We start from the raw sequence: 18,752 nt of genomic DNA on the forward strand, positions 1-18,752 counted from the left end.
TTTTCAACTGTGAGCTCTTGGGGAGTGCAATCATTTAGCTGTATGGTTATGTAGGTGTATACTTGTCTCACTTCTGTCTCTGTGTCTGTGTTTTTGTTCAGATCGAGCAGGCAGCATCAGCACCTTAGACTCTCTGGACTTTGCTCGTTACTCAGATGACGGTAACCGAGAGACAGACGAACGGGTGGCAGGTAAGATGAACCATACGGTCAGGGCTCAAAACAAGAGGCCTAGCTTACACTGGGGATAAAAGATCGGGAGAGTAGACAATGACTGAATGGGAGCGCCGTGGAATATGGCAAAATGAAATCTAAAAGCTGCTTTAATAACAACGATGACCAGTAATAAATAAACTCTGCTTAATAACACAAATGTGTTTCTGTCAGTCCTGCTTTATTAGGGATAAATTAGTCACATTTTTCTCTTTTTAAGTTCATTGAGGTCTTTGTGCCTCCTCTCACGAACCGTCACACAGCAAAACCAGTCTGTGGTATTTTTGGTACCAAACATGTATCAGCATTATTTAAAAAGCGCACTCTCCCCCGCCCTCCCCTCTCAATGGCTCATTCGTGACACACAGTCTGATAGTTTTAGCTAAACACATTAACAGCTCCTCCTGACGCCAATGATGTGTCATCACACCATTGGGTTTAAGAACAGGTGTTCATTTACTGGCATATTGCCTTTTTTCAGGTGTTGTGTGGTGAGCATTTTTATGCCGTGGACTAAAGGAAAAAATAAATGAGTAAGCCTTTGATATTTATGTAGAATGCCGAACGCAAAATGGGATCAGGCAGGGACTATGTGTATTAACCAAATCCCCTTCTGGTTTTAATTTTGTAGTTTCACAATCCTCAAGATGAAGACATTAATGTTTAGCCATGAGAAGTCTGCTAGATTATAAGGGTTAAAGCTAGTAACAGTTTTCTGCAGCCATCCACACATTTTAAAAGTAAGTGTGTGTAAGTGTGTGTCCCAAAACTGTGCCTAAACTGTTAAAGTGGTGGATTATGTTGTGTATTTTTGTTTGTTTTTTTTGTTTTTGTTTTTTTACATTAAATTTGTTTTCCCTTCCACTGTACATGAATATTAAGGGTGAGAAATAGATTGTAGAGCATGATGGGATGGGGGATGGCATATAGATTGTCCTATGAATATAAATGTCATTTAATTTAAATGTGTATGTTGCATTCTGATGGTAAAGTCTTGGGTAACGCCAGTTAATGCACCAATAATGTAAATGCGGGAAACGCTTGCTTCTGGTTTGGGGCTTTTATCAGTTGAGAAAAACGATGACATGAAGTAAGGGCCCAGTTAAAACCATGCAGCAGAGATGTTGGTTCCACCTCACACCTCCAAATTATGCATCATTTTTAAAAATGACTATTCACACACTGCCCTTTCTACCAAATTGCCATGTTTCCCTTCCTCTCTCTTTACTTTTGAAACATCCCCACTCTCATTCCGCTCAACTTGTTCTTCTTGTAAGAGCCCTGCCCCCAGCTGTCTGACTCTGGGTTTTCTGGCTTTCTCCGTTGACGTTGATCAAACCCCAGTAAAATACTGGACAAGTCACTCCATCCAGTCTAGCTTTTTGCTTTTATTTATTTATTTTTCCTTCTCTTCCCGTTATTCAGTTCTTGGTTTTCCATTTTGTTGCGTTTGCATCCTGTGCACTTGATCTGCTAGGAAGGTCTGAATGGTAACTCGGTTTCCTCTGGCAGAAATTTACTATTTTTTAATGCTCAGAAATTGGCTTTGACCTTTATATGGAAATTCAGACTGTTTCCTGAAAATGTTTTTCAGCTTTTTGTTATTTATTTTTTTTTTTTTTAAGCTCTTCTTTATAGCGTGAAACCTGGTTTCACGCTATAAAGAAGTGTGAAACCAACAGCAGCCTTAAACCTTAAGTGACACATGTTGGGGAAACAAGAGACGGACCAAATTGCAGATTTTTCAGTGCACAGCTATGCAACATAGTTTTCCTGCTCCATTGCTTATTACTTTTTGCGTGTGTTTTTAATCTAACATGTCTTAAGACCTTGTGTGTTCTTTAAAGAAGAAATCAGTATGAATCTAGCATTTACCATTTTTACTTACAGATTAAAAATAAACATTTTTATAAATAATACCTTCTGCTCCTTCTGATAGTATATAAGATGCCAGAAACAGCTTCCTCGAGTTTCTATGATTGGCTTGATCGTGTTATGTTTTTTTTTTTTTTTTTTTTTATTTGTTTTGCAAAGTCAAAGTCAAGAAAGACGAGTCTAAATCGGTAACCTAGCAAAGAATGCCAAACTCACGTTTTGTCTGTTAGCTGAAATAGCTTTATGTTGTGGTGTTCATAGTGTGATGGTCTTATCTCTTAAGAACAAAACATTTGAGCATTGGCTGTCCCTTGAGTGGCTTGAATTAAAATGTGTAAATTACTTATTACTTATAAAAACCTGTGTCAGACAGCTCCTAGTTTATCAAGGATACATTTTAGTAGCCTGAATGGATTTATTTGCCTCTCAGCTACAATGTAGGTAAATTTGGACTTCCATTTGTTAAGTATTAATGAGAGGAAAACAAGGGCAGGAAATTCTATCATTGAGCTGCGTCTCAATGCAGAAAACACACCTGTCCAAGAAACATCTTGCCAGCTTTACCATAGTCCTCTGCTGCATGCGTTCCTTAGACCCATGATTTGCATGCATCCTTTTTTGTTTTGTTTTTATGACTTTTTAATCTTTTGTGTCATTGTTTGGTTTTTCATACCCATCTGTTTTATTTGTTTGTTCCCTGTCTTTGGTTGGATGCACTTCCTGTGTGTGTTGTCACTTCCTGTCCAGTGCTGGAGTTTGAGCTACGGAAAGCAAAGGAGACCATTCAGGCTCTGCGCGCCAACTTGACTCAGGCAGCAGGTGTGGCGCACTTTTAACTTCTTCTCCACCTGAACCCTTTTTGTTACAGCTTTCTCTCTTTTTGTCAGAGAGTTCCTTTTGGTGAGTGATGCTCAGCATCCTTTCAAATTTATCTCATATATTCTCAATTTCTCAGAGAGCGAAGTGCCCTCTCAGGAGAGAAAAAACTACAAGTCAAGCCCTGAAATTCAGGTGGGGGATTTACAAGCTTTCTAATTTTTCCTTTGTGGTGAAATGAGTGAAGAATGAACGAATGTGTCCCTTTAAACCTTTGTGAGAACATTGCCGTGATCGACCTTGTTCTTCTCTGCCTCAGGAGCCTATCCGCCCACTGGAGAAAAGAGCCTTAAACTTCCTTGTGAATGAGTATTTATTGAAAAATGAATACAAACTCTCATCCATCACCTTCTCTGATGAAAATGATGATCAGGTAAAGGATGGTAAATGCCTAACTGGAGTTAGTCTTTTATTTTTAAAATTAGGTCTGTCTCCTTTTCAACAAAAAAAAAAAACAAAAAACATCCTAATTCATAAGAAAGTACTGAAGGTAGTATGAATAATTTAAACTTGTACTTGCACATAATTGTGTAATGCAAAGGAAGAGCCCATGCCTGACACAAATGACAATTACTAAACTGTTTTGCTTTGTTTCTTCCCAGGACTTTGAGTTGTGGGATGATGTTGGCCTCAACATCCCCAAACCCCCCGACCTGTTGCAGCTCTACAGAAGCTGTGGCACCCCCCTCCCTTCTCCTCGGGACACAGCTGATGTGTCAGTTGGAGTGGATTTTGTCGATCTTCCTGGAAACTGCATTGCCCAAGATCCACTAAAGAAGCCTGACCTTTCACAACAGGTGTGTGTACGCTGAGTTGAACCTGTTTTATTGCTTTGTATTCCTTCTAGTACCAGAGAGATTCATTGAGAAAAGGCTGTGAAACTAAACGCAAAGTGATTTTTCTCTTTCAGTTAAATCGGAAGAAGTTGTGACTTCAGAGCTCCGGCTCTTGAGCTGAGTTTGTAATTTGTCTGCATTATGTTTTTTTTCTTCTCTTTAGCAGCAGACAGAAGTCGTGCAAGAGTTGGAGTACCAGATAAGCCTCCTCAATAATGAGAAGCAGAACCTAGCAGAGCAGATAAAGAAACTGCAATGGTGTGTGCTTGAGTGCATGTCTGTGCTCGTATACTATTCTTTTTGAAAAACTCTGAAGTCTTTGATCCTGACAAGGTTTCCAACATTCATAGCTCTTTCACTGCATGTCATTTCAGCAAGAACATTTACCCCTTCTACTGCTGAGCAAAGAGTCAGCAGAAGTATTCATTAAAAAAAAAAGTCTCAGAAGTTTTCAGTTTCTATAACCGTGACCAAAACTGGCCATGGTGTAAAACCAGATTGGAAATTTCTCCCAAGCACCACAGCTGCATGAAATTACAGAGGAAACTTTGGTCTGATGAAAAAGTGGAACTTAATTTTCTTGTCATGTGAAGTCTTTAATTGACACCATCAGGATTCTGACCAATTTTACTGAACAGTTCAAGCATGACTTTGATGGTAGGGGTGAAACAGTCGATTGTCTCGTTCACTTGCTGCTTGATTAAGTATGTAGTATTTTTTGACTTATGTTATGTTACCTCTGCCCCACAGTGAGATTCAAACACTGAAGAGGACAGTTTCCTCCCCGCCTCCAACCACTTTGGACCTGGGCTCTCAGAATACACCTAACACTTCTTCCTCTTCTGCTACCACTGCTTGCTCCGCTGACCCTCTTTCTGTGGTATGTGGTCATTTTGAATATGTAAAGCACAGGCTTATTTAAATGTCTACCAGTCACACAGTTTTCTATAGTAAATTTTTAAAAAAAGCAAGAAGAAAGGAAAATCATTCAGTCTGTATGACGGTTTCTCTGTAGTTTGTTACAAGCCCAAATATTTGACCCTATAATGCTAACATCTTGTAGTCTTATCCTCAGCCTCCCATGGATAATGGCAAGTATCTGGACATCCGAGGGGTTTCAGAGCCTGACAATAACGCAGACAACCTCTCTACTCAGAACACATCACAATTCCACCCACAGACTCACAGCAAGCTGAAGAATAAGCCACCTGTCCAGTTTGATCAGCCAAACAGGTGAGTGAAAATTCAGGCATGAAAAAAAAAAAACTTGCAAAACAAAGACCCAACTTTCCTAACATTTCCTGTATCAAGGAATGCAAATATGATGCTCAAATGTAAACAAAAAATATAGGGCTTTTTTTTAATACCCGTGTGACATATGTAAATCCACTAACTGCCTGAGTCTAAAACCTGTGGACATCCCTTGAGATGTCCTGCCAGGCCTTTAGTGCAGCCAAATTCAGTTGCTGATTGTGTATCTTTGTGCTTTCAGTTTTATCTTCAGTAACAGCAGCTTTGCAACATTTGTCTGAATATGACAGGGTATAGCCCTGTACAGTTCACAGTTCATCGTGTTACTGTTATCAGCAGTCACATCAATAATTGAAACTACAGGGTGGGCCATTTATATGGATGCACCGTAATAACATGGGAATGGTTGGTGATATTAAAGTCCTGTTTGTGGCACATTAGTATATGTGAGGGGGAAAACTCCTCAAGATGGGTGGTGACCAAGGTGGCCAATTAGAAGTCGGCCATCTTGGATACAACTTTTGTCTTTTCAATAGGAAGAGGGCCATGTGACACATCAAACTTATTGGTAATGTCACAAGAAAAACAATGGTGTGCTTGGTTTCAACGTAACTTTATTCTTTCATGAGTTATTTATAAGTTTCTGACCACTTATAAAATGTGTTCAGTGTGCTGCCCATTGTGTTGGATTGTCAATGCAACCCTCGTCTCCCACTCTTCACACACTGATAGCAACACCGCAGGAGAAATGCCAGCACAGGCATCCGGTATCCGTAGTTTCAGGTGCTGCACATCTCGTATCTTCACACCATAGACAATTGCCTTCAAATGACCCCAAAGGTAAAAGTCTAAGGGGGTCAGATCGGGAGACCTTAAGGGGGCCATTCAACTGGCCCACGACGACCAATCCACTTTCCAGGAAACTGTTCATCTAGGAATGCTCGGACCTGGCACCCATAATGTGGTGGTGCACCATCTTGCTGGAAAAACTCAGGGAACGTGCCAGCTTCAGTGCATAAAGAGGGAAACAGATCATCATGTAGCAATTTCAAATATCCAGTGGTCTTGAGGTTTCCATTGATGAAGAATGGACCCACTATCGTTGTACCCCATATACCACACCAAACCATCACTTTTGTTGCTCCAACAGTCTTGGAGGGATCCATCCAATGTGGGTTAGTGTCAGACCAATAGCGGTGGTTTTGTTGGTTAACTTCACCATTCACATAAAAGTTTGCCTCATCACTGAACAAAATCTTCTGTGTGAACTGAGGGTCCTGTTCCAATTTTTGTTTTGCCCATTCTGCAAATTCTGTGCGCCGATCTGGGTCATCCTCGTTAAGATGCTGCAGTAGCTGGAGTTTGTAAGGGTGCCATTTGTGAGTAGCTAATATCCGCCGAAGGGATGTTCGACTAATGCCACTCTCCAGTGACATGTGGCGAGTGCTACACTGTGGGCTCTGGCTGAATGAAGCTAGGACAGCCACTGATGTTTCTTCATTAGTGACAGTTTTCTTGCGTCCACATTTTGGCAAATCCAACACTGAACCAGTTTCACGAAACTTAGCAAGCAGTTTGCTAACTGTAGCATGGGAGATGGGTGGTCTCGTAGGGTGTCTTGCATTAAAATCTGCTGCAATGACCCGGTTACTGCGTTCACCAGATATCAACACAATTTCGATCCGCTCCTCACGTGTTAACCTCTTTGACATGTCAATGGCTGTGAACAAAGAGAAACTTGTAAATAACTCATGAAAGAATAAAGTTACGTTGAAACCAAGCACACCATTGTTTTTCTTGTGACATTACCAATAAGTTTGATGCGTCACATGGCCCTCTTCATATTGAAAAAAACAAAAGTTGTATCCAAGATGGCCGACTTCTAAATGGCCACCATGGTCACCACCGATCTTGAGGAGTTTTCCCCCTCACATATACTAATGTGCCACAAACAGGACTTTAATATCACCAACCATTCCCATGTTATTACGGTGCATCCATTTAAATGTCCCACCCTGTAGAGAGCTGGTCCAACTGGCAGCCATATGTGTTCACGCTGCCTCCGCCATGTTAGACAGATAATGTGGTATGCTTCAGACTGTGAGGTCTCAAAACTTTTCTCACCATTTTGATACAAGATAAACCTGGTTTCATTTGTTCAGATAGGTGCATGCTCTTTTAGTCTGGCAAAGTCCAATATAGCCATCTGTTCTTCAGAGTGTGCCTTCCTCTAAGCCCTGCATTTGCCTTCATAAAAGGCGTGTCTTGATTGTAGACTTTGACAGTGATAGAACTACTTAAGACAGTGTTATTGACTCAGATTGTTAATTTGGCCACTCCTAAAGTTTTTGCCGTTTGCCTGAGAGGTATGTTTTAGTTTTTCAGCCTAAGGATGGCCTCTTTCATTTACATTGACATCTCTTTGGACGTCATTGGAAAGTTCCAGTGAAGTTCCAGCTATCAAATTAGACGCTCAATACTTGGAATCAACTCCAGATATTTTGTCTGCTTAAATTTTAATGGAATAACAAATGAAGAGGCCTCACTGGGCATGAACTGCTCATCAGTCAATTGTCCAGTGACCTGGCGCTTTTGAAAATGGGGGGACTAAACTTAAAAGTGGCTGTAAATTCTAAGCAGTTAATGTAATATCTGTTAAAAGCTAAAGCTGAATAAAAGCTAAAAATTCTGCACTTTTACGGTTAGATTTTTTTGTTTATTTATTTAATTTAAAATGTAAAATTCTCTGTGGGGGTTTGAAGGCCAAAAAGAAAAAAATATATAGTTGTAAAAATTATTAGAACCAACCGTGTCTACTACAGCCACGTTGGCCATTTTTGTGTAGTCACTAAATGTAGCCACTAGATGGAGGTAGTTATTCGTCTTTGTCTAAAACCAGGTATTAGGTTGTGTGGCTGCCCTCTTGAGTAAGAAAGTGTATTGTGCTTTAAACTAGTCATCACTGAAACTGAGCTTTCATTCATTTAATGTTTTTTTTCTTTTTCTTATTTGTGTCCCACCTATGATGTATTATTTTTAATGATATTTTTTTGATGTTTCATTATTTTTATCATTTAAATATGTGTTCCCTTAAAAAAACAAAATCTGATTTATGTGGTGCTAAAAGAAAAAAGTGAGTGGTGCGTTACTGTTAGTCAGCCACCTGCTATTCTTAGTACTGTGGTAATGTCACGTTACATGGGAGAGTGGCAGCACTAACCTCAGTGGCAGGGTAATCTATTCCAGTCCTCAATCATTCAACGGTCAGGACATTCTCCAGAGCACTTGTGGTGTACAGATTAAGTGTTGCAGACTGTAGTGACTGTTTTTGGTCTTTTGTTTTTTGTGGTGTCTCAGGAAGTTATCTCCGGCCTTCCAGCAAGCCTTGTTGTCCTTCTGCAGAATGTGCTCCGACAGCCGCCTAGGAGCAGAGGTCAGGAGCACACATTTCATATACAGATTAAAAAAAAGAAAAGAAGTAAATTTAGGAAAAACGGAATATAATGTCCCTCCTGTTCCCAGGTGTCTCGTATAGCAGACAGCGAGGAGAGTGTGATGCTAATGCTGGGTCGCTGTCTCCCTCACATCGTCCCTAATGTCCTTCTTGCTAAACGAGAGGTAAACCTGCTTGTGCTGGTCATCCTGCCCTCTTCTTCTCCTCCCTGTTTCCCCATTCATTGTCACCATCACAGGCTTCTTGTTTTAATAACCAATAGATACACACAGAGCAGCAAGGATGAGAATAGGTTAAAAAAAGTAGTTGGTCATTCACAACTACTAAAGTTTCCTCTAAACTGTGTATTTATAATGTAGAGGGGAAACGACTCTAAACAGCTTAATGTGGTTATTGTCAGTAGTTTTGGTAGTAATGGTGCCAATTTGACAACTTTGCAAACATATTATTCCATTGGTGATTCATCCACTTCACCATCTGCTGTTATGTGAAATATTGCTGCTATATTACTGAAATATTACTGCTTTAAAGGAACATTACCCCCTTTTTTTTCTCCCTTTTGTGCCTAAACTGTTCTCACAATATGAATATGAACTGTAGAGTTACACATTGTGCAAAGGCTGTTTTCTTGGCAATAGTGGGATTTGTGTGATTTCTGTTTTTTGAGATAATTAAATCAATGTCTCAAACTTGATGATGCACAAAGCGCCTTTGTCCTTGTGTTGCCTTTTTGTCGTTCCCCAAGCGATACGAATATAGAGTTGGAGACATTTTTACCTGCCAGATCCTGCTGACTTGTGTCTTATCTATTGATATGTCGGGTCACCTTCTTTTGTCATGGCATTTGTTTTTCAGAAGTCCTCATCATTTTTCCTCTGCATTTTTTCCTCTCATATTTGCTGTCCTTTTGCCTTCACGGTTTTTTTCTTCTCTTTTCGTCTCACTCATTCTCTCACTCTCATGCATGCCTCTCTTCTAGAGAATGGTTGCGCATCTTTGCCAGGTGAGTCTTTCACGCACTCATTTGCATGATTCTCACATGTAGATCAGAAAAGTGTAACTAATGCCAATTCCTTCTGCTGCAAAACCGCTGTCACTAAATATATTTTCACACATGCGCTGCAGCCCTGAACTTTTTCTTACCTGAGAGAAATGCATGAGATAACAAATGTCCAACTCAGTTGGATCGGACAATAGCTTCACTTAAGCACAGGTGAAGTGGAATTATTTCCTGTGAGAACAGACAACAGTGGGAAAATATCCTGGCATAACGCTCTTGAAGTTGTTTGAAATCCAACTATAAGCTCTGATTTTCCATATTTATTATTTTTTGCAAATACAGTCTGCAATCCTGTAACGGTGACACTGAAAAATAGTGTGTACCCAAAAAGTAAGTTGCGTTGCAGTTTTGGGGCCAAATTTATTAACGGAACATTCCAGAGCAAATCACACTCCTTGGGGGTTGCTATCTACTCGTTAAGAGGTATAATGGCAGTTTTGTAACTGTGAGGTGTGGCTGTTGTTTGGCTAATGTGGCTGTCATTCTCACTAGGAGTGTTCTTTATTTGAAATGCCAGGGGGAGGTTTTTGTCAGAATGAGTGTGTAATTAACACAGGTGAACGGTTTAGAGCTGAGCACAGTGCCATAGCTATGAGCTATAGCTGTTCACTGTGTCCTCGCCCTATATAGAGCAGACCTTAAATGATTTGCGCAGTTTCATTTTTATTCATGTTTCTAAACAGAGATTTGGTCATGAAAAAACTAAGAGAGCCTGCTCGTCTTTTTCTCAGCAGTGTGCACATCACACAGAGCAATGTAACATTACGAACACTGCTGTGAAAAAGTATTTGCCGCCCTACCCGAGTCCTCATTTTTTTTGCATATTTGCATCAGTTACATGCAAATTTGGGGGAAAAAAAGGTTAAAATATCAATACTACAGTCTAAATATCAGGAGAGCAAATCAATTTGCTTTCAGATGTGTGGCTGGTTTGATCATTAAACAAATTTCAATATTAATCAAAGATAACCCAAGTAAATACAAAATGCAGCTTCGTCATTTGTGTGACAAATATGCAAAAATATAAGAAATTAATAAGGGGGCAAATACTTTTTCACTCCACTTTAATTTGGTTTCTTTTATGGTTTTGTTTGATTTTAAATGTGTCCAGTACCGATTCTGTTACATATCATATTAAAATGTCTCGCTGTCAAAATTACATTTATGTGACTAAGACACATCTGCAGTGTACTAAATTAATGTCTGTCTTTGTGCAAAAGAACAATGACTCCATTTACACACAGCTGGAGTAACTTCAGTAACATGCAAATCTCTCAACGTCTGATCTTGTATAACGTTTAGTGTTCTATATGTCCTGCAGGACCCATACATTTTATGTTTATATAGCAGTCTTGATTAAAGAAGCCCTTCTCTGGATAAATAGGGATAAATAATAGTGTTATTTATCCTGAGAATTGCTGCCTGAACCTCTTAGACCCCACAAAGTCTCAATCAGTATGAGTTGAATTCCCCTTCAGCTGCCTGAGTCTGAATTACCATACTGTTTCTGAAGAGAAAGTGTTTATACTGTAATTTCTCTATTTTTTTTATTTTTTTTCCATTTAGCAGAACGATCACTCGCTTATCTGATCTGCTTGTTTTGTTTTGGGTTTTTTTGTTTTTTTTTTCTTGTTTGTTTGGTTGTTTTGTTTTTTCCATTAAATTGGGTTGGTCTCTTATAGAAATGAGCCGCCTACATCTGTTTGTACATTAGTGTGTTGTTAGTAGATCAGCTGCTGTTTCAGCTCCTTACAGCACATTCTTGCAGTTGCAACCTCACACTGATTTGCCCTGTTTAGTAAATCAGGCCCTTAGTCTTAATATGCCATGCTGTACGATATGTCTCTTCAATTCGCTCACCTTTGATTTATTAAGCTCATCAGACATGGGCCCAATCAGTCTAATCTCTTTAAGTGTCTAAATGCCAAAGATTTTGAAACTGTTTTGATAAATATCAGTTTAGCAACTGTTTGATAAATGGGGTTATGCTCTATTTTTAAATCTGAAAACCTGGAGAAAAAAGGTTTTAAAATCCCAAATCTTGATGATTAGGTGACTTAACGAAATGCAGCCAGCTTTCTTCCTGCAACTGATTGGTTTTAAGTGCTTTTGTTTCCACAAACAAAAGTGTTTTTTTGTTTTGTTTTTTGTTTTTTACTGAGAAGAGTAGGAAAGGAGATTTGAAAAAACAATAAAACAAAAAATGTTGCATTAGCAAGAAATTACTCTTTAAAAGCTGACACCTGCACAGGTGTTCTGTGTGTCCATGCGTAACATAAGTGCAGCGCATGAAATTTTATACAAGGAACTGAAACTTGATCGGAAACCAAATGGATATACTGAAAGAGGTAAATCTAGTTGGAGTAGTCTTTGGTCGGGCTGCTTTGCATATCACCATGGTTATGAGGTTTTAATCAACCCCCAGGCAGTTATGGAGAACTTAATCTCTTTTAAAAATCAAGAAAAACAAACTGAAGGGAGAAAAGGCTGGCAGGAAAAAAAAAAAAAGTAAATGCAGCAGCGCATTAAGACTTCTTGAATAGTTGGACTTTGTACAATATCCGTTAGATTCACAGACCATGACTCTGTGTGTGTGTGTGTGTGTGTGTGTGTGTGTGTGTGTGTGTGTGTACACACACATACTCACACCCACACAGATAAAGCTGCCCGTGCTTCCGTATTGCAGGCTTGACCCTTCTAACCAGCACGACCCTGGAGACACGCCTTTACTTGTTTGAATGTGAAACCCTCTTAAGGACAAAAGGTGTTTGACTTAAAACGATAGTATGACACACTGAAACACTGCCTGCCACCTGGCTGTATTAGCAGATGCTGTAAATCATCAAACCCTGTGTTTTTCTTAAATTTAAAGGATTGCATTGCAACACTTTTTTTTTTTTTTTCTTTTTTTTCTTTTGGTCAAAAACATTATTTTGTAGTAATTTGCTACAGTACTATTTTTATATAGACTTTCCAGGCATCATTAAGGCAAAGATGGTATCTAAAAACTGCAATTATAGACTTCCTGTTTTTAGTGGGTAGATTATCTGTAATCTTTAACGGACCCTAGACATGACACAGAAGGTTGATAGTTTTACTGGAACTGTTTCTTTGACAGACAATTTCTGGTAATGTACTATTGAATGCATGTGTTTGAATTCAAAACAGACCTGTGTCAGGAATTCTGTGTTGGAATATTTCATACCTAAGACATTATGCCTAAACTCCACTTTTGGCTGATGTAATTTTCAGTAGTTGTGCATCAACCAAAGTGCTGGAATTTCTTTTTTTTTTTTTTTTTTTAATTTATTTTTATTTTGGCCTGATGTTGGTGTTTGATGATTGCTCAGGGAGCTACTAAAATGATTAGACTTCACATTGTGATGTGCATGCATACCACGTTCAGGTGCCAAAGAAAAGGTCAGGGCAATTTAAAAAGCCATCTATACCAAGTGATCAGATAATCCAGTTTGTAGATGCTGACAACATTAAAAACTAGTGGAAAGAGCAATAAGTTACTTTAAATTCTTCTGATGCCTAAACCTAACCACAAAGCGAGGAAAAAACAAAACTAACAAGTCCAGTCATCTTAAAGTATTGAGACAGCCTTAACATTTAAACCACGTGCATAATATGTGTAGTTTGTGCAGTAAGGGTATCCTGTGGTGTCTGGCACCAACACGTTGGCACTGGGTCTTCAGTTTCTGTGAATTAGGTGGGGCCTTTTTGGATTGGAATTATTTCAACGCGCTGTTCTTCAAACAACTTCTGTGAGGTTTAGAGGCTGGGTCGATGCTTTGATTTGGCCTTGTAGTCCTGGAGTCATTCCTGAGCAGTTTATGCAGTTTGGCACACGACTTTATCCTGCTGCCATCAGGAAATGCCTGGAGAAAGAAGTGCAGTGTTGTTCACGTGTTCACGTCACCTGTTAGTGGTTTAAATGAGTGCATCTTCTGGAAACTATGGATGAGTTGGTGTGTAGTATTAAGAGAGATATGTTCATTACTGTTTTTGTTGGAGATAAGACACATTACAGGTATACCCAATAATGAGCATCTGGGTCAAGAAACTACATAAGGCAGTCTGTCATTGAGAGCTGCTGAGATGTTGCATGCAACATCTCAGATGAAAGTTGTAAGCCATCATGTGAGTGGTAAAGCAGACATTGGTCTTTCCATAGCCTCATAGTTAAAATAACCGAAAAGACTGAAAGGAATAGTCACATGGAAGGGAGTTGTTGCTTTCCTTTACTGAATGCAGGCTCTTCTACATTGGTCCTTAAATTAAAAGGAGTAGTTGCCCTGAATCTGGCCCCTGGTCCATGGTCCCTGGCGTCATTCTGTCCACTCTACCTGCCCACAGTGTTTACACAGGACTGGTCAGTTATGAAGGAGATTTCACATCATAGGAGTCCACACTGAAATAGAACAGGGTCAGCGTGGTTTCTGGCTTTTTAGATGTGTGCTGTTTATGAATTCCTCTATTTGCTTTATCAGCCCAGTGCTGTTGACTCTCCAAAATGTGTCCTGTGAAAATGTGTAGCCTTGTAATAGACTGCAGGAGAAGATTATTCAATGTGACTGTTAAAGTTGGCTGAATTTGTTTAATTTGTCATTTTAAGCTGTTTTGTTTTTTTTCTTCTTCTAATGCTGAAATTGACTTCAACTATATTGGACTAGTCATGTAACCACTTAAAATGACCCTTTTGATAGTCAAATGTTATATTTTTGCTTTTCTAAAATATAGCCAACATGGCAGTGACTTCAGAGGGTTGGTCCAGCATTGAACGAGTGACTCATCACAGTCTATCTTTACCCAAGTTTCTCTGTTAGGTCCTTTTGTCCATCCAGCATTGGGGTTTAGCTTCTTCTTCCAGTACTTGGCAGGAAAACATCATATCTTCCTGGAAAAAAAACAGACTTTGAAAAAAAATATATTTTTAACTTTGTGTGCACTCTCTAATTTCGGTGTGTGTGGCGGGAATGCAGGGCTGACCACAGTTTGGCCATGGAGGCCCTGTATCAAGGGCAGCTGAGTGCTCTCCCCTCTGGCTGGAAGGCCCATGAACTTTGTCTGAACTCTGAAGTAGGAATCATTTATATGAGGAGAACTAGTGCATTAGGTTTGTGTTTATCTGTCTATATGCCGCCGTGTGCATGCACTACTAAGCTTCTACAGTATGTGGCCATAACTTTCTGTGCCTCAAAGTCCAAAGAAGAGTAGATATGAAACCAGCAAGGGATTTACCGTAAGCATGTTTGCAGGAGTGTTGAAAATCTGCTGTTGGTTTTTAAGAGTGACCCCCTGTGTATTTTTCTCCTTGTGACTTTCCCATTTTCTGTCTTCATAATAAGCCCCCTCTTCCCGGTTGCTGTTCCTGCTACTCCATAGAATTACGGGCCTGCTTGAGTGCTACAAACCATCCTTTCCATCCCTGTGTGTTGTAACCATAACCACACACTTTTTTAAAAATGTATTTGCAGAGTAATCTAAACTGATCCTAGCCTTTTCTGTCTCTGTGTCTTCTTTAATTCAGGAGTTGATTCCACTCATCTTATGTACTGCCTGCCTTCACCCAGAGCCTAAAGAGAGAGACCAGCTTCTCCACATCCTCTTTAACCTAATCAAGCGACCGGATGATGAGCAGAGGTGCTAACACTTTGTGTCAACAGCCTGTGGTTAAAAAAACTCTGCCTGCCTCCAGTATTTTCTCAAATGTGTGTTTTTGTCTCCAAAGACAAATGATTTTGACGGGCTGCGTTGCGTTTGCGAGGCATGTGGGGCCCACACGTGTCGAGGCTGAGCTACTCCCTCAGTGCTGGGAACAGGTAGAGTACATGCCTACAGGGGTTATTAAATATACTCCTACTGAATTTCACAGCTTTGAGATCATATTACTGATTTATAAATGGTCTCTAATCTGTTTTCTTTTTAAACATCTGAAGTTTATTTGAAATTCATGAATAATGCTAAAGTGATCAGGTGTGTAAATATTTAGATTTAATTAGCATACAGTCTGTTTGCTTGGCATTGTGATGTGAACCTTTCTGTAGCACTTGAATTTATAAGACACGTCTCTGTTTTTGTTTTTTAATTTCAGTTCAAAGATGGGAAGTATACGTATGAATGATTTGCGTTTTCTCTGTATTTTTGTTTTGCTTTTTGTTGTTTTCCCACTTTTTCTCTCATAAAAACACTCAAAGGTTAGAAATGCAAACATGTCAGATCTTTCTGATTTGGGAATCTGTTAGCAATACCTCCATAGGCGTCCTTGAGTTAAATGGGTTAGCGGTTTGGTCTTCATTGCCACCTGTGTCACCACATGCAACACATGTGTGATAAACAAAATCTGCTCCCATGACAACGGCCGCTGCCACCAGTTTGGAGTCTGAGAATCTGCGCAGAAAGACAAATAGTGGTTTCCACAGGGTCAGGATGTTGCTGATACTCGAGTTGTTTCCATTCCATGGTGGCTGCACTCCCGTCTGCCTCTCCTTTTCTTTCAATTTCTATTGCTCTTTCTTTAAACACTTCAATTCCTCTAAACTTGTCTTCTCCAGATTAACCACAAATATCCAGAGAGGAGATTGTTGGTGGCAGAGTCCTGTGGAGCCTTAGCACCTTACCTGCCTGTAAGAACACATTATGAATGCAACATATTCAAGTTACAGTATATGATGAATATGGGCCTAAAGTGCAGACTAAGCTTTCATTTGTGAAGCATTAATCTATTGCAATAACTGTTGAGAAATGTTTATACTTTATAGACAATCCCCTATTTTCAAGGGCTTAAGTGTAATTGGACACTCCTTATTATTTCTTCATCAATTGAGTGGGCTGTGAGTTAATTCCAGGTGTGGCATTTTCATTTGGAAGGGGTTGCGAGGAAAGTAAACTATCAGAAGGGCTCATAATCCAAATGCAACCCACACCACGGTATAGCTTCCTGCTTCCAGTGGAAGTGGTTTTACCAATTAAATCTGAAGAGCACGGGGATTCACGGTGTGCTCGGACTGAGCCAGGTGCAGCTACGTTGATTGGATGGTGCTTTAAAGAGAAGAAGTATAAGAAGAAGAATGATCCAGGACAAATTTTAAAAGCAACGTGGGAGTTCTTGAAAGCAAAAATGGCAAATCAGTTGCCTAATGTCAACCCGATCATAAATCTTTTTCCAATTTCAAACAAGAACAACTGAAAACAGCTGTTTTAAAGACCTGGCAAAGCATCACAATAGAGGAAACCCATTGTTTAGTGATGTTCATCAGTTCCAGACATCAGGCAGTCGTTGCCTACAAAGGATTCTTCTAAATATAGACTGTATAAAAAAAAAAAATGAGTGAAATTTCTTGAGAGTTAATAAATATCTTTGCTCACCCACAATTCGGAAATAATCCATTTAAGCCCATACTCATCATGTACTAAATGTAGAATTATAAAATATGACCTGAATGAATTCTCAGTCGGTCTTTTTTTTTTTTTTTGCTGTCACTGTTTGTCTCTGTAGAAGGAGATTCGCAGCTCCCTGGTGCTGTCCATGTTGCAACAGATGCTTGCTGAGGATAAGGCGGACATGGTCAGGGAGGCTGTGGTCAAGAGCCTGGGTATAATTATGGGTTACATAGATGACCCAGATAAGTATTCCCAGGTGTGTATCTTTGTAGATGAACATGTATGAGAGTGATTTGTTTTAATGATGTCCACAACTGCTATTCTGCATTGTATGTATTACGCCAGGATTTTACAACTGCTTTTGTGGGTGAGACTGAGTGTTGCTCTATTGTTTGTCTGTTTTCATTCCAGGGTTTTGAGCTGATGCTGCTGTCTCTTGGAGACCCATCAGAGCGGGTGGTCAATGCGGTCCACCAGGTCTTCATCCCTGCCTTTGCTGCCTGGACCACAGAGCTGGGCACCCTGCACACTTCACTCATTCCTTCTCTACTGGCACGTATAGAGAAACTACATACAGTAAGTGTCTTTCATTTCAGTCTTGGCATAGTGCATATATAAAATTGCACTGTCTCACTTTCCATAATATGTGCTGCTTCTTTCTCTAGCAAGGAGAACATGGTCTAGATGAACACAAGCTACATGTTTTCCTGTCAGCCCTTCAGTCTCTTATCCCTCCTCTGTTCGCTGTGGTGCTGCAGAATGCACCCTTCACCAGCAGAGTCAAACTCCATGGTGACATACCTGCAATTGAAGGTAGGATGTTTACAAACACACACAGGTCAATTGTAAAAGAAATGCAGAAACCTAAGCAGAAGTAGAGGTTTGTATTTTAGTGTGACTAAAATGCAACTTTCAAACATTTTTCATTCACATATAGTCTACTGGTGCTAGTGTGGCCTTTAAGCCTTTGACATTTATTATTCAGTTTCTGCCTTGGTCCTCTATCTTTGGATTTGCAGTGACTCGATTTCCCCGGCCAGCTTCTCCCCTCCAAGATGTGGCAACCATCATCGGCAGCAGGGAGATGCTGAGTGCCCTGCTGCAACTCTATGACCACCAGCTGGAGCATGAAGGAACCACTGGATGGGAGGGCCTGCTATGGGTGGTCAACCAGCTGTAAGAAACGCACGCACACACATACACTCAAACCCATGAAGCTTGGTTTTGATCACTTCAGTGACTTAAAATAACTCATCGTAACCTAAACCAAGGCTTACTATAACCTTAAGCTATCGTGGTAAAATGCAGTGACTAATGTTATGAGGATGTGGTTGTTATCCTCAGAGGGAAGAGGGACCTTATAATGGGAGGTTAAACACATTAAACACATTCTAGATTTCCTCACAACACAAGTAACACAAGTGTAATCGGCACATGTCTACTAACATCGGTCGGCAAGGTCTGTCATCTCGGTTGTGGGCAAAAGACCTGCAACTGACAAATAAAGGCTATCTCATCTCTCTCAACATACTTTGGAAAAAAAAAAAAAAAAAAAAAAAGATGTATGAAAGAATGCCCATTGTCATTAACAACATGGACTCAGACTACTAATTTCTATTTTTTTTCCTTTCTTCTGTTTTTTTTAAACAGCCTACCGCAGCTCATAGAGATTGTGGGTCGCATAAATGTGACATCATCAACTTGTGTTCATGAATTTTCTCGCTTTTTCTGGAGATTCTGCCGCACCTTTGGCAAGATCTTCACCAACACTAAGGTAAACCTGTGATAACTGAGTAAAC

The 18,752-nt window shown here is 39.8% G+C and overlaps 1 protein-coding gene across 8 annotated transcripts in view; it reads left to right on the forward strand.

Annotated features, from left to right (window-relative positions):
• The window catches only part of relch (RAB11 binding and LisH domain, coiled-coil and HEAT repeat containing), a 37,939-nt gene that overhangs the window by 5,353 nt on the left and 13,834 nt on the right, over window positions 1-18,752 (forward strand). For 3 of the 8 annotated variants that reach the window (XR_013100107.1, XM_004546523.5, XM_004546522.5), the window contains exons 2-20: window positions 102-191; window positions 2,835-2,906; window positions 3,043-3,098; window positions 3,223-3,336; window positions 3,566-3,760; window positions 3,963-4,057; window positions 4,550-4,679; window positions 4,875-5,032; window positions 8,408-8,483; window positions 8,573-8,668; window positions 9,484-9,507; window positions 15,101-15,213; window positions 15,302-15,392; window positions 16,125-16,196; window positions 17,069-17,209; window positions 17,365-17,529; window positions 17,619-17,766; window positions 17,973-18,129; window positions 18,604-18,727. Coding sequence is in view for 7 of the 8 variants with exons in the window: in XM_004546523.5 (XP_004546580.2) it covers window positions 102-191; window positions 2,835-2,906; window positions 3,043-3,098; window positions 3,223-3,336; window positions 3,566-3,760; window positions 3,963-4,057; window positions 4,550-4,679; window positions 4,875-5,032; window positions 8,408-8,483; window positions 8,573-8,668; window positions 9,484-9,507; window positions 15,101-15,213; window positions 15,302-15,392; window positions 16,125-16,196; window positions 17,069-17,209; window positions 17,365-17,529; window positions 17,619-17,766; window positions 17,973-18,129; window positions 18,604-18,727 (2,117 nt within the window). In the remaining variant the exon portion in view is untranslated. The remainder of the gene's footprint in view (window positions 1-101; window positions 192-2,834; window positions 2,907-3,042; window positions 3,099-3,222; window positions 3,337-3,565; window positions 3,761-3,962; window positions 4,058-4,549; window positions 4,680-4,874; window positions 5,033-8,407; window positions 8,484-8,572; window positions 8,669-9,483; window positions 9,508-15,100; window positions 15,214-15,301; window positions 15,393-16,124; window positions 16,197-17,068; window positions 17,210-17,364; window positions 17,530-17,618; window positions 17,767-17,972; window positions 18,130-18,603; window positions 18,728-18,752) is intronic. The other 5 variants (XM_004546525.5, XM_004546526.5, XM_004546524.5 and 2 more) reach the window with 4 other exon arrangements.

Source organism: Maylandia zebra, linkage group LG9 (genome assembly GCF_041146795.1).
Source record: "Maylandia zebra isolate NMK-2024a linkage group LG9, Mzebra_GT3a, whole genome shotgun sequence".
Lineage (NCBI taxonomy): Eukaryota > Metazoa > Chordata > Actinopteri > Cichliformes > Cichlidae > Maylandia > Maylandia zebra.